This window comes from Polistes canadensis, unplaced genomic scaffold (genome assembly GCF_001313835.1).
Source record: "Polistes canadensis isolate GaletaPanama2010 unplaced genomic scaffold, ASM131383v1 scaffold_140, whole genome shotgun sequence".
Classification (NCBI taxonomy): Eukaryota; Metazoa; Arthropoda; class Insecta; order Hymenoptera; family Vespidae; genus Polistes; species Polistes canadensis.
This window is the reverse complement of record NW_014569687.1, coordinates 140328-156779: the sequence shown is the minus strand read 5'-3', so window position 1 is coordinate 156779 and position 16452 is coordinate 140328. Positions and strand designations below refer to the sequence as shown.

The 16452-nt window shown below is 30.0% G+C and overlaps 1 protein-coding gene across 1 annotated transcript in view; it reads left to right on the top strand.

Moving 5' to 3' along the window:
* The window catches only part of LOC106788462 (sodium channel protein 60E), a 72579-nt gene that overhangs the window by 45950 nt on the left and 10177 nt on the right, over nt 1-16452 (top strand). The window contains exons 5-14 of the mRNA XM_014751731.1: nt 8568-8748; nt 9812-9889; nt 10839-10980; nt 11369-11503; nt 11712-11926; nt 12094-12575; nt 12896-12984; nt 13215-14578; nt 15045-15360; nt 15707-15856. Coding sequence (XP_014607217.1) covers nt 8568-8748; nt 9812-9889; nt 10839-10980; nt 11369-11503; nt 11712-11926; nt 12094-12575; nt 12896-12984; nt 13215-14578; nt 15045-15360; nt 15707-15856 — 3152 coding nt within the window. The remainder of the gene's footprint in view (nt 1-8567; nt 8749-9811; nt 9890-10838; nt 10981-11368; nt 11504-11711; nt 11927-12093; nt 12576-12895; nt 12985-13214; nt 14579-15044; nt 15361-15706; nt 15857-16452) is intronic.

Genomic DNA, 16452 nt, shown 5'->3' with positions numbered 1-16452 from the left:
ATCATTTTAAAAAAAAAATAATGCAATGTCCCTCGGCTAGAAATTTTTAGCACAATCTTTATATCTGTCTGTTAGTTGAACGTAATTAATGTCCTTGGAATGGAAAGGATCGTTAGTTGCATCCTCCAGTCGTTGCTTTTAAATAGAAATGATCTGTTCTCATCTCCGTCGAGTTTAAATATATATAAAAGGGCTAATGTTGATTTATATACACATATATGTACATATGTATATACGAATTAATCGATCAACGAATAGAAAAAGAAAGAACACGTGGATACACATATACTAACGCATATATACATATATATGCACATCCTTAAATATGTATTTAGAAATCCAGGACACATATGCGGGTTGTGTACACTTATTATTAATTGCAATTTCAAATCAGCCGTATCACGTCCATCGAGGCTTGACTAATTCACAAATTTCCATTGGCGATTCCAGCGAAATATCTTCCGATAAAAGCCGTTTCCGTTGGATAAAACGATTCATTCCATCGTCAGATTTCAATGATAAAATTCGAATCGGCTTGATCGTTGAAATTTATCGATAAACGAAAACCAAAGAAACGTTTTCCAATACCCGATTTATGTTTCTTACTTCTTCTTATTTATACGCGTGTCTGTGTATAATAGTATTATTAAAATAATTTAACTAATAATTATTAGAACAATTATTATAGATACATAAAATTCATGACAATATGAAAGCGTTTAAAAAAATAATTAAACCTATTTCTTATAATGGGAATATAAAATGAGAATTAGTTGAAAAATGTTATTGCTTGTTCTTTTTTTAAAATTTTAAGACTATGAAGAAAAAAATATAAATGAGTTTGACCGAGACAAAAAATTGTTTACTATTACCCACTTATAATAGTAAAAATTAAAAATAAACAAAATTACACTTTTCTTGGCACTCTAATCAAATTGAAAAATGAAATATTTCAAATTAAATTGTATGATTAAAATAATGTAACTAAAAATGAAAAAGCACATAAATCATAAGCCAATAGAATATTAATAATGATACACACACTATACAATGTATAAACTTTTGTCATTTAATTAATTCATCGTGGTGGTAACTTTTATAAATATAATTGAATAACTAGAAAACATATATGAAAATAATTTAATTCTTATATTTTTGACTAAAGTAAAAACTTGACAGAGTATAATTTAGGATATTACCACCAACATGGAAACAGTTAGGGTAGTTTACGAGAAAAGTTTCCGAGATGTTTTGGTGAAACAAAAAGGACGAAAGTTGTAATACTTACAAGAAGATGGTCAGTAAATCCCATCTCAAATGTTTTTCAAATTTTTTTCATTAAATTTATATAGAATTTGTTCGGACAAAAATTATCTGCAATCTAAAATATTGTATTGTAATAATTGTTATTTATAGAATTCGTTTCGTCAGGTTTTTATATTAAAAAATAAGCAGGTATCTTAAAGGATTGAAAAGTGTTTTTTTTCGTCAGCCCTGACTTTATCTTTTTCAGTCTTGTATTTTTTTCAAAAGGTCTGCCACTTGTTTGAAACTACTTTTACTTGCTAAGTCACCCTCCATTAACGCTGTTATTATATTAAATCGTTGGTTCTCCGTTTATTTGGAACATATTTTCGAAAAGCGTCATTTGACGATGATTAAAAAGGGAGAGGAGGAAACTTTATCAAAATTAAATGATTCAGGTTTGCGATAGGGACTTAATAGTTCATTAAAAAATTAAGCTTTAATTAAGCGTCTAATACATCGATAAGTTTTAGCATCAATTAATAAAACCATAATATTCGTACACGCGTAAATCCAAGGATTTCTTAAAAGTCATTTTACTAACATAAAAATAGAAAATATATAGATGTATTAAAATAGAATTATAATATTTAATATTTCATTTAGAAATATGAATGTTCGATTAACAAAAGGTATAGTTAACAAAATTACGTGCTCAAACGTTTGCTATAGTAGTTTCAAATATATTTGTCATCAAAAATTTATTATTTATTATAATATTTCAATTCGTTCAAACGATTTATAATTATCACGTACGTGAATTAACTTTTCAATCTGTTCGAAAATAAATTTTCTTCGATTTAATCCGAAGATACAAATTTAATTCACACACAGGCGCACGACTGATTAATTTTTTGTCGACCGAAATTTATCGACGAGAAAATAAATGAATACGAAAAATAAAAAAAGACAAATCTTGTATTATATTATCAACGTGGGATAAAATTTCAATATTCGAAATGAATTAACCGAAGCGCGTCGAGAGAGTTGAAAAAGAATCCTAACTCTCCTCCAATTTTCTTTTTTTACTTTTCAAATTATTTCCATAATATATATCTGCATATATGTCTATGCAAATGACTTGCACATATATATATATATATATATATATATATATATATCACTTTTATTCAGTTTAATTTTTATTCGCGTTCGATTCGATGAAGTGTTTGGAACACAAAATGATATTCGTCCCCAGTGGCATCTCATCTATCAGTAAAGATGGTGAACCATTACAGGACTATAATTTTCTTCTTCACCCCCCCTCCCCACTCCCTTCCTCCCTCCCTCTTCTCTCTTTCTCTTCATATATGTGTATGTATTTCTCTCTTTCTCTCTCTCTGTTTCTGTGTCTTTCTGTACATGTGTATATATGTGGGTTCACTTTCTGGTCTATGGGGACGTCAAATGTTCAATCAATTACGTTTGGATGTATATATAAGCGTGATCGTACAGTGTGCGAGTAATGCGCGTTTACACGCGGGAAATAGATAGTCGTTTCTGGCATTTGATAGATGTGCCTTTACCTTCCACTATGTGACTATCACTCTCTCTCTCTGTTTCTCTTACAACCGAGCAAGTGAACGTTCATTCTAATCGTCGTCGTTGTCTTCGTTGTCTTCGTTCTCGTCGTCACTTTGAACATAATTTATATTCGTACAACGACCGTATCTGGGTGACAATGAAATTGTTTGGAAATTGAGATTTCTCTTAGATTAGTTTTAGTCACTTCTTTTTTATTTTTGTTTGTTTTTTGTTTGATATCTTTTGTAATATTCTTCTTTATCTTTTATTCTCTATATTATTTTTGTTAATTTTAAAAATGTAATATACATATTGGTTTTATTAAATAATATATATAAAAAAGAAACTTTATATGATGAGCGAAGAGTAGATTTATAAATAAAGATACTTTTGTATTTTTATTTTTGTTTATACGTGTTTGATTTGAAATTATTAGATTTTTGTTTCACGAGTAATTAATAACGTCGATTTCGTTCGTTTATTTAACAAGGAAATAATGTTTCTTTTATAATCCTCTCTTTCATACTTCTCTTTCTTGTATTTTTATCGATTTATTTATTAACAAAGTTATTTGATTTGGAAAGAAAACAACATGATGTAGTTTCTAATATGTATATTATATTTTTAAGGATTTCTTTTTACTTGTGAATTTTTCCTATCCCTTTTTTTTGGTTTTTTTTTTTCTTTCTAGTATATTGGTTCATCCATTAATCAATTTGTTTAATTTAGAAAAAGAAATGTGTCGTCAGATTAGGGAACGTTCGTATAGATTTTTTTTCCTCTTTCACGTAAACTTGTGTTTTTTTTCTCTCTCTCTCTCTCTCTCTCGTTTAATCTTGTCGTCGTCAGTTTGAAACGTAATTTATATATTCGTACGCGACGACCGTATCAGAGAGACAATCAAATTGTTTTTTGGGAAATTGAGATTTCTCTCAGCTTACACTAAAACTTTATTTCTTTTTGTGTCTATTTTATTTCGCGTTAATCTTGGATAATAAATGTTCTTCATTCGAGTTACAAATGTTTCATCTGGTTAAATATTTCTTTCATTCGTATACGTTTATTATTTTTATTTGCATAAAATTTATGAATTAGCAAATAAACATAGAATTTACTTTGAAAATATATAATCTTTGATGCGGATCATATTTTATTTTCTCTCTCTCTCTTTTTAATCAATCAGCAGTTAGATGAAAAATACAATTTGTGTGAAACATTCGAATCCAATTAAACCCGTATATCAACACATTATCAATATATTATATATTATTTTAAGAATGAAATAGAAATTAATTAAAAACTTTAAGAGAAAAAACAAAAAGGACCAATTAGAAAAAGATATTTTCGTATTCGTAAATTGAAATGTTAAAATACAAAAAAAAAAGAAAAATATAATAATAAAAACAAATACGGTCACCCTTGACGGTTATACCAAGTGTCGCCCATTTGTCACGAATTAGCATATGCATGAATCTTTCAGCACCTTAACACTCTCTGTCTGAAATTTTCCTAACGTAAAAAAGACCAAAAAAAAAAACAAGAAACAACAGGCAAAAACATAGAGAGACAGAAATAGCTTCAAAAAAAAAAAAAAAGAACCAGAGAAATACTAAAAGATCTCTCGGAAGAATTTCCCCCCCCCAAAAAAATAGGAGGCAAAACGAAAAACCGGAAAATAAAGCAGCAGAATTTTTCAATGATATTATTTTCAAATATTGCGTTACGTACAAAATGATATTATTTGTTTTTTTTTTCGCGAGTTTATTAACATCCAACTATGTTGAGATTTAATATCTAGTTGCAATAAATTACGTTTACGTGCACTTAAATTTGCAACATTGTATGAATACGTTTAAGGAAAACGTTGGATCGTTGATTAAATGAGAATAACGAGAAAGTGATGGATAGAAAACGATTGGGAATGGTAGTGAGGGCAGGGTGGGGGTAGGGGGTTGAAGTGAGAGAGCGGGTAGGTAAAGGGGGTGGCTTAATGCGGTGCTGCTGTTACTGGTTGCTGATGTTGAACGGAATCTTCCTGCTTATCCCTGTGAAATTCACGTCCCTGGTAATTACTATAGTCTCTCTTCTCTCATCCCTATATAATCCCATCCCTTATCACCCTTCGACCTCCTCCCTTTCATCCTTCTACACCTCGTCGATTTGCATTTCTTCGTCTATCTTCTTCAACATCATTGTATTTATTTCGATGTAAATTCGTCGTCGTCGTCGTCGTCGTCGTTGCTTTTCTCATCCTCCTTTTATTCCTCCACCTCCTCCACCTCCTCTCCCTCACCCTCCTCTTTCTTCTCCTTCTTCTCATTTTCGTCGAATCGATAAAACGGAAAATGTGACAAATAAAAAAAGAATAAGAGTTAGTGTGTGAGTGAGAGAGAGAGAGAGGGGGTGAGTGAAGGAAGAAGGTCGATGTCGAGCTTCAAAGAGATTGACGTAGTAATAGGAGGAGGAGTTGAGGGGGAGGGAAGAGGAGGGTGAGTTTGGTTTGGATAAAGTCGGGTTCAGTTTGCAGAAAGGCTTTGCTTTCTACTACGCGTTAACTGTAAATATTATCCTTTTTAAATATAAGAGTAAATGAAGAGAGTGAGGTGGGGTGGGAAAAATGGTGGGCGGTAAGAGGGAGGGGGAGAGGGTGCGTGTACATTAACGCGAAGAGATTATTTGTTATCTTTATCTCTGTCTATTCTATCTTTATTTATTTCTATCTCACTCGTTCTTAATACTCTAATCGTCTCTACTCATAAAGATCTTAGGTAATATATATTTTTTCGAAAGAAAGAAAGAGAAAAAAAAAGAAAAGAATTTAATGACATGAAATTATCCGATTACGTGCGACACGAAGAAGATGGAGGATAAATTAAAAAAAGAAAAAGAAAAAAATAAGAAAAGAATGAAATTTAATATTAGTTTTTTAAAAATCAACAAGGTAATATTATAAATTTGCAACCTTGCAATTTTACAGATTTAAATTAATTCGCGAGTTGATTTGATCGTTTATCAGGATATATTGAATTTATGGATATGAATTTTCTTTCTTTTTTTTTTTCTTGCAAGAAAAAATATTAAATGATATTATCCGATTATGTAAAGCATGTGATAGGATGTTGGAGAAATAATTAATGTTAGTTTAAATATTATAAGTTCCTGATTTTCTTATTAGATATTGTTTTTATTATCTCTTTAATAAGTTTAATAATATTTATGTGCGAGTGTGTGTTTCCGTGGAAAAAGTTTTATACATATTATTAATTCTATATTTAAATTCTAATCATAAAACATTTTTTCCAAAGATTTTAAAATAATTTTCACAATTTAATTCATCTCTTAATGAATATAAGAATTAATAATAATATTTTTTTTAAATCATTAAACTTCGTACAAACTATCGTTTCTATTATTTATTTTATTTATGTGTGTGTGTGTGTATGTGGAATGATTTTATTGATACTATTAATACCCTCTCTATTAAAACTTTAAATAATATGTTTATAAAATTTTCAAATAAATCAATTAAAATTTCTTATATATTTTCTTCACAAGTAAATAGTGAAATTATCCGATTACGTGCAGCACGAGGAACTTATTGTTAGAAAAAAATAAGAAAAAAAAGAAAAAAAAAATGAAATTAATATTAGATTTAATAAATTATCAAGGTACTTCAGAAGTTAACGTTCATATTACTTAACTAGACTAAACAAATGTGTTATATATACCGATTTAATCTATCTTTCTCTTTCTCTTCTTAAGTATGTGCTTGGATTATCGTAAAAGATAAATCACGGGTTGAAAGGAGTACAATAAAGAGTGGTATAGTGTTAAAGTTAATTTGAAGTAAAGAAACATGAACATGAGACATCTACTTAGCTAACAGATCCTATCTTATAATGCATTAAGGAACCTGATCTTTCGAAGATATACACACACACATACACACACACATATACATATACAGTGAGTCTTTTCATTTCATATTATTTATATCAAATTATACTTCTCTAACAATAAAATATTCTTCTGCAATAAAATAGATATCAATTTAAATATTTAACCCTTATTTTATTATACAAATTTTAACGCGAGTATCATTACAAATAAATTCGTTCGTATTGTCGTATCATTACAATTCCTAAATGGATCGATCGTTCATATGATATAATAAATTTAGAAACAAAAACTATGTGTTTATTCGTTTAAACGCCTTCCCAATGAACATTATCAAATCTCACGATAGAGTTTCTTTATTGATTTAAAAAATTAAATTACATTTTCTATGAAAATTAATGACTTTGAACGTATTCATAATTTTACTATTTATCTTTTGTACATTTATATATAATCTCATTATTTTTTGTAAAACAATTATATATATATATACAAGATACTGTATATTTATATATAATAAGAGATATATAATAATATAATTATATATAGTAATACAATATATATATATACAATTATATTATACATTTATATAATAATATATATATATATAGTTAAATTTTGTAATAAAATTATTTCGGTTAAGATCTAGAGGATTTTTCAATATTTTAACTGAAATATACAATTTAACGCTGACATATGTATAAATCTATAGACTTATATATCTAATAGATACATATATATATATCTGTAAGGATTCGATAGTATTTTGAGGAACAATGGATAGCAGCACAGTGGCCACTCGTGATTTTATCTTGAGTCGACTTTAGACTCGTTCAATGAATACCTTCTAACGACTCCTTTCAAGTGAAAACTATACTGAACACACTCGGAAGAACGTTGTACCTACTCACCTAGCTACCTTCATACCTTTTTTACCTTCCTACCAACCCTTGATCGATAGAATCGTTCTTTAAGCAACTCGTTAACTCGTTTGAGAAGAATATTCTATGAAAGGTTATTGTAATACCTGTAATATTACCTATTTTTGTGCTGTCGAATCAAAGTCAATCACGCTAAACTTACTATCCTTTCATATATTGTTTGTATATATATATATATAGTTTGCTTTTTAATTGGATTATATTATATGTGCTATTATATTTAATGAGATTTTGTTTAGGTGTGCATATACGTTTAAATATACGTACAGGATTTGTTGAGTCTAAATTAAGCGTGACTAAAGTTTTCAAGTAATTTTTATATTTTATTTATCTTGTGTTAATTAGATTTAAGGATTGTCATTTTCTAATTTGATGATAATATAATAATATAAACACATGTATACAACAAAAATCAAAAGTTTAAAAGTTTTTTTTCTCAAAAATGGTTTCGCGTTAGGTTAAAACACTTTACCACGATAACACCCTAATAGTAAATTACCAATATACCAAAGTTCTTTTAAATCTGTGGATATCCCAGTGTAATATCCTCTTGTCAGATATTTTGTTCCTGACTTTAAAATGAAACGATTAATTCTGATCTAGCTTGAAAATCAACTCATAGTTCCTGATCTTTTAAAACCTATCCCAATTTTATTATCATCCCCTCTCCCCCACCATGCCCCTTCCTTCTTCCTATCGTCCTCATTTTTTCTTTGTTAAACTTCATCGAATCACAAAACGAATTCCCCAAGTGATCGATTAATCAAAATGTCACTGACACAATTCAGGTGAAGGGAAGAAGCGTGGTTGAGTTAAACGAGAGTGGTGGTTTGTTAAATGAGGAAGAAGATAACTTGTTCTATTATATATTTACGTTCGATAATTTTATTTATGTTACAGGCTTAAAGACTATTATTAACGCGCTCTTGCACAGCTTCAAGCAACTAGCCGAGGTAATGACACTTACGATCTTCTGCCTGATGGTTTTTGCCCTGTTCGCTTTACAAGTTTACATGGGTGAACTTAGGAACAAATGCGTGAAGCATCAAGAACCAAACACCACGCAGATTGATTGGAAGGAGTAGGTTTTTTTATATGATTATAATCGTTAAATTATTATCAAATAATCATATAACATTGTTGTTAAATGGTATCAACAAAAATTATAAGAGTACGAAATATTTAATAAAAATAAAAATATTGTCATATTATATTTGATATAATTTGATATTAATATTTGGATTATTGAATAATTTGTTTATTTGTTTATATCATTTTGAAATAATATTTATTTATTTTTAACGTAATTGAAATGTTACGTGTACGCGGCTTGTGGGTGTGTATAATAATAATTATACATATGAGATTTCTTGCAAATTTATACAAGTTTGTGGTCAGATCTGTGATTAAAATCTGAAAATATATTCTACCGACAAAGGATTCATTTTGTAGTCTTGGGTAGATTCTATAGTATACTCGATCTAATATATCCCATGTGTTTAAATAAATTCTAACGTAAAGATATTTACGTAATAAACGTACTCTTCTCTAATCCCCAGTACGTGCAACATAGAATTACTTTGAGTATAAACAATCCCTAGAGATTCATTAACGATGGCTACTCATCTTGATATATATATATATGTATATATTTGTGTATTTATTTACATTCTCTAGTTAAATGGCCAAGCTGTGAAACTATTAATTTATTTGCAAGATACCACGCAGACAAGAACAAAGCTGTGAGAGTTTGAGAGTTTGAGAGACTATTTGTCTAATATACAAATTCACTTGAATATAAATATAAACAATACATATTGGTGGAGTTTTATTTAAAAGTTTTTTAATAAGTTTTGTAACTTTAGAATTTAAAGCAAAATTTGATGTGAAAATATTTGAGAAAAATATGAATTATTTTTTTAAAAATATTATTTTAATAATCATTCACCCTGTGTATTATTAACATGTTTTAATAATAGTTGTGTATTAAAAATTATGATGAAAAATGAAAAGAGAGAGGGATGAATGATATTATTGAACTTCTGTTGAAGTAGAAATGTTCTGAACGGAAATCGTCAGATAGATACTTAACGCAGTCCTTCTTGAAACCCCGTTAAAAGAATTTTTCGTATATCACCCAACAGGTGGGCTTGGAACTCGTCCAACTGGGCTTTGAACGAGTACGATGAGCCAATCATCTGTGGCAATGTAACCGGGGCCAGGTTAGTGTATTTCCGTCTCTATCCCATCATACAGACTCTTGAGATAAGCCAACAAGGTATACGCGGATATAGTTGGCTTTCCATCGACGTTTTCAAGACGATCACACTCATTTTCGGATCAGGGAATGGTAAACCTGTGATTATTGTATTTTTTTTTTTTTCATAAAAAGAACGCTTTTTGTTTTTTATATTGTCACTTGTAAGAATTTAAATTAAAGAAAATTAATTCAGAAAAAAGGTTCATACTTTATTCATATATTTATTTATTATGATTTATTATAGTAATTAATTATTGCATCAATATATAATTGTGGTGTATATTAAAAAAATGTAATAATTAAATTATATAAAATATTTTTCAACGAATATACAATTTAGAAATGTCTCATATATCATATTTATAGATAAATATATTGATTTATTCATTACAGTGTATTATAGTGATTTAATTTCATACTATTAGTAATATTTCAATAAATATTACATTCCGATATAGAACAATTCAATAAAAACTGGTTATATTAAATTATTAATTAAATTATATATTAATAAATATAAAAAACTTTTATTTTTTTAACACGCTCATAAATAATATTATCAAAAATATATATAAAAATTCGGAGATTCAATTTTCTTTTCCTGACTATACTCGTTAACAAATATACATATTTATGAGATTAAATTATAAGAACCCCTTATTTTGTAGTTTTCTTATATTTTTGAATAATTTTACAAAACAGTAATATTTTTAAGGGGAAATAGAAATGATCATTTAAAATTCGATGGTTCAAGGTAAAATAGATAATGGAACGTGGGTTCGCATAATGTCATAAGGAGTGTGTGTTCGTTGACCGAAAATTTCGATAATTTTCTAAACTAACTTAAAGAATTCTTAGTCAAATACTTCTACGTTTCGGATTCGTACGATCTATAGATCCTCTAATTGCAGACATTGTAACGAGAGCTACACCTGCCTCTGCGTTGGCCCGAATCCAAACCACGGTTACACCAACTTCGATAACTTCTTGTGGTCCATGCTCACCACGTTCCAGCTGATTACTCTAGACTTTTGGGAGGACGTCTATAACAAGGTCTTTTTCTTATTTTATTTTTTAAACATTATTTTTTTCATAATTTCCTTTACTTTATCTAACGACTTTAACTTTTCAACTTTTAAGATCTTCCTGCTCTAATTTTTTCGGATCCTTAAATCATTTTAATACATTAAAATAACTTTAGAGTGTTTCTTACCTTTTTAATCTTCATATTTGTTAAGATTCTTTTTCTTTTTACATATATATATATATATTATTTATATCATTTAAAACATTTAATACTCTCTTTCGTATGTTGAAAATATTGTATTTAAATAAAAAGTAAGTAATACAGTTATGTTTTTTAACGTAAGTATTAATGTTGCGTAGTTTTATATAATAAAACGAATAATTAAATAATATAATAGAATTACTTTTGAAACAGGTATTGTCGGCGTGCGGACCTATTAGCGTCTCGTTCTTCACGGTGGTCGTGTTCTTTGGTTCATTTTATCTAATTAATTTGATGCTAGCTGTCGTAGCACTTAGCTACGAGGAGGAAGCCGAAATTACGAACGAGGTTAGTTAGAAATATTCTATTACGATGATTTCATTATTTGCGATATAATTAACATAATTAATTGCAGTAACATATATCTTCAATTTTGTTGTCCTCTTTTATTTTTCTTACTATATACAGTGTACATATATGGTTAGATTTAACAGTGAACAAGTTCAATTTGTATTAGTAATGAGAAACAGTAAAGGATTTTCTACTTTGATCGTAGGAAAGAAGAAAGGATTTAACCGACCATCGTGACGACTCGACGTTTAGTTTCGACCCGACGAAGATCAACATTAAGACCCTCACAAAAGAAAAACAGAAAAAGATAGATGCCAGGAAGGGTGTACTTTTAAGCAGTTACACGAGAAAAAAGACAAGAAGAAGAAAACGTGGTAGGAGTTCTGCGGGCCAAGAAAAAAATGGTGGCGCACGTAGCAGGTCTCCTTAATTATTTATGCATATATTAATCAAATTCTAATTATTGAAAATATTTCTTTAAAAATGTGTTTGATTTATTTTTCATTTTGTTTGATTTTGTATTAGATTAATCAAAGTATGTTTATATATATTTAAAATAACGCGACAATGATTTTATTTGTACCCAGGTCAGTTACACCAAGTCCAAGTCCAAGTCCAAGACATTCAAGTGTCAGACCATCACATCTTCCGTTACAAAATGTAACACCTAGGCCACCGGAAGGAAATACGGTGCATAGGTTAGCGCCAAATCGTGGTATGTTGCATTCGAGACAAGCAAGTAACAACAGTAATCAACAATCTTCATTGGATGATTCTGGTGTGGTCGATGATCACGACGGTGACGATGTTACGTCTGCCGAGGAACATGATAAACGTGAACATCGGGAACACAGGGTAGAAACTCAGGATAAGGATAATAATCAAGAGGATGACGAGGATCAAAACAATCCTGAATCTTCTTTACGTCCTGATTATCCAACCGCTCCTGTTACCGTTTCCGTTAAGACTAGCAATCGAGAGATCAGAGTTCTCAAGTGCAACGGCGTCAAAACGAAGAAACATATGTACGCGCTGCCTCCAGAGTACCTGTCGCATATTGTAGTTTTAGGTAACATTTACAATCATATTTTACATTTATTTATATATATTTTTCATTATTTTATATAATACCAGAGTACCCCTGTCGCATATTGTARTTTTAGGTAACATTTACAATCATATTTTACATTTATTTATATAAACTTTTCATTATTTTATATATCAATTAATTTTGAACTTAAGTAACTTGTCTTATATTTTAGTTCTTAACAAAATTTCTATATTCAAGATCAGATTAATTCTTTTCTACTTATGGTCCCTGATATTATTTTCTATTCCATATTTTATATATATATATATTGTTTTGTATTTTATATTTTATTGTTTCAGACGATCTTCCAGATAGAAACTGCGAGAAGTGCATTCAATGTTGCGTAGACTACGAGGGATGGTTACGCTTTCAAAATTGTCTATATAAGGTAAAAAGAAATAAAACCATACACAGATATACATACATAGATACACATATGCATGCATACATACATACTACATGCGCGCATACACCCAATTACACACCCCCCTAGTTGTATGAGAATGAATGAGGAAACAAAAAAAAAAAAGAAACAAAAAAGAGAAATAGGGAGAGTGAAAGCAAATTAATCAATCGGTCGATGAGAAAAACAACAAAATCCCGTTTTCTTTGGGATAGGTGGTAAGAGATCCGCTGTTCGAGTTGATGATCACCCTCTGTATCGTATTGAACACTGGTTTTCTGGCGATGGAACATCACGGTATGAGCGAATCGATACGTCAAGCATTAAACATCGGCAACAAAGTGTTCACAAGTATCTTCACGTTCGAATGCTTTTTAAAATTGCTCGCACTTAGCAAGGATTTCTTTAACAACGGTTGGAACATTTTCGATTTGATAATAGTATCGGCCTCGTTGATAGATCTGACCTTCGAATTAGTCGACGGTTTATCAGTGATAAGAGGTCTCAGACTGTTACGAGTATTAAAGTTAGCACAATCTTGGACAACGATGAAGGTCTTACTCAGTATAATCATTTCAACGATCGGTGCTTTAGGTAATCTAACATTTGTCCTTGTTATCGTCATTTATATATTCGCTGTTATCGGGATGCAGTTGTTCAGTAAGGATTACACGTCGGAGAAGTTTTATCCTGATCCTGTACCACGTTGGAACTTCAACGATTTCTTCCATTCGTTCATGATGATATTTCGTATACTTTGCGGCGAATGGATCGAACCATTATGGGATTGCATGCGTGCCGAAAAAGAGGAAGGTGCTGGCACCTGTTTCGCTATATTTCTACCGGCATTGGTGATGGGTAATTTCATGGTACTCAATCTCTTCTTGGCCTTGTTGCTCAACAGTTTTAATTCCGAGGAATTGAAGCAGAAAAAGGAGGAAGTTGGGAAGGATTCGAAATTGGCTAGATCCGTAGATAGGATACGTTCGATTGTTAAAAAGAAAAAATATCGGAAAGAAAATTCGGAAAACGAGAAGAACATGAGATTGGAACAAATAGTCAGAGAAGTTATGGATCAATCGGACAAAGAGAAATATGCGATACAAGAGACGGTATTAAGCCTTCCTAAAGACAATATTTATAACAGGTCATATCAAGAGAGTCTCAATCAACCTGTCTTCACGTACGAACCTGTATATCGTCAAGCTACGTTGACCACTTATAGTCAGAGCAGTCAAGAAACCGTTAAGGAAAATAAAAGGTCTGGGGAAAAGGATGAAAGCAATGATACAAACGTTGAAGAAAGTATTGAAATGGACGTTTTGAAGGATTCCAGTAAAGCAGATGAGGAAGTTGCTATGTTGCCGGAAGAAAAACCATCCCATCCTATACGAAAAGAGGAAAGGATAGAAAAACGACCTTGGCATGCATTGGTCAGTTACGTTGACGAGTTAACTGTCGGTGGTAGAAGAGATAGCAAAGGAAGATACATTGATGGGATGGGTTCGTTTCCCATGTTTGGTAGGAACAAAGAGCCAAAGGAACCTCAGGATTGTTTTCCACAACATTGTTATCAAAAGTAAGTTATTACTATTTATTTGACACCATTAGTTAACATATTTCTTTGCTTATTTTTTGTATTATATTTAATGGGGTCGTTCAACTTCCAATTCGTAAATCACAAGTGATTCACGTGAGATGAAATTCCTTAACTATTAGACCCTATCGTGGCTCGTAAACTGCACGGCTTTTGTTTCTTGAGTAGTGTTAACTGAAGTTTCGGGGGAGAGAGAATAAATTGATTGATGTCGAGACTCCTGTGGTTTGCGCTAAACTGAAGTTATTTATCCTGTTTCATGCTAACGACGTTATAGTTAAATTTATAGTTCGGGAGATATAGAAACTTCAATTTGACTCTATTAATTTCGTTAAAGTGCATAACGTAGCCAAACAAAAAAATTACTTTACAATTGAATATACTATGATCAAACCCGTTAACCTTAATAATGAATTGTTTCATTTGTTTATTTTCCTTATTTTTACAGATGTAGCTGTATTAATAGTTGCATCCGAACCGATGTCGGAAGAAAATGGATAAGAATCCGAACGGTAGTTTTATCGGTAGTCGACACACCTGCCTTCGAATGGATGATCCTAGTGTTGATTTTTGCATCCTCCATTACACTTTGCTTCGAGGATATATACCTGGACGATAATCCATTTCTTAAAAAAATCCTTTATTGGACCAATCTCGCTTTCTGCGCGTTGTTCAGCATCGAGATGCTTCTCAAGTGGTTGGCTTTAGGATTCTGTAAATACTTCACCAGTTTCTGGACGATCCTGGATTTTATAATAGTTTTCGTAAGTAAAACGTGAATCATTGTGCTTATTCTATGGCTACTTTTTTCGGCTGCTAAACAAAAAATTTTTTAATACCTTTTTAGTCTTATTATAAACACACAGACACATACACACACACACACACACACATATTAACGGATATAATAATAATAGTAATAATAATAATTTATATAGGCGCCAATAAAAACAAAAAGCTGAGGTGTGCATAAACAACGAGCTTGTGTCGCAGTGGCATGAGTCATTTTCATCACATTAGAGCTATCGATGTGTTATAATTGATTATTGTTTTGCTTTATTTTTTATTTTTATATAGAATATTTTAAATTATCTACACATTATTACATAGATCGACAAGAAACAAACAAATACAACAATTCTAAAACAACTTAACAATTTGAAACGTTGTTTCGGTGTTCTCTTTTTCTGTGTGTTTTATGTGATGCCTCGTGGACACAGGTACGTCAAATTATTACGCTTGATTGTTTTTCTTAACAGCGTATTATTAATTAAAAATTAATTTAATTAATAATTATTTTTATTTTAATTTTTATTTATTTTCTTTTTAATAGTTATTTATTTTAAATCAACGTGGTGCATGTAACGTACAAATATGCATGAGATATAATTGTTTATATGTTTATATTTTCTCTTTTTATTTATCTATTTGTGTCTATTTTATATATACAAAGATATATTTGTATAGTTTCTTCGTTATTGATTTAAACGATATTCATATACACGTATGCTTCATGGATACAAGTCCTCCATGGCTTTATATACATTCATCCGAAACGTCTCTGGTAATGTAAGCGTAATGTACATCCTTTTAGGTTTTTAAAGTGCGTACGAATGATTGCATTTCTTGAAAAATAAAAGTAACTTTATTTACCTTACGAAAAACTTTTCTAAGGGCTTACAACTTTTTGCAAATTTTATTTATTGCTTGTCGTGTTTGCTTGTTCACTCTTATTCTATTTTTATTTTTGTTTACGAAATATATTATATAATAATAATAATAATAATAATAATAATAATAATAATAATAATAATATGATAGGAAGGATAATATTAATAAAATCTATTTATCAATAA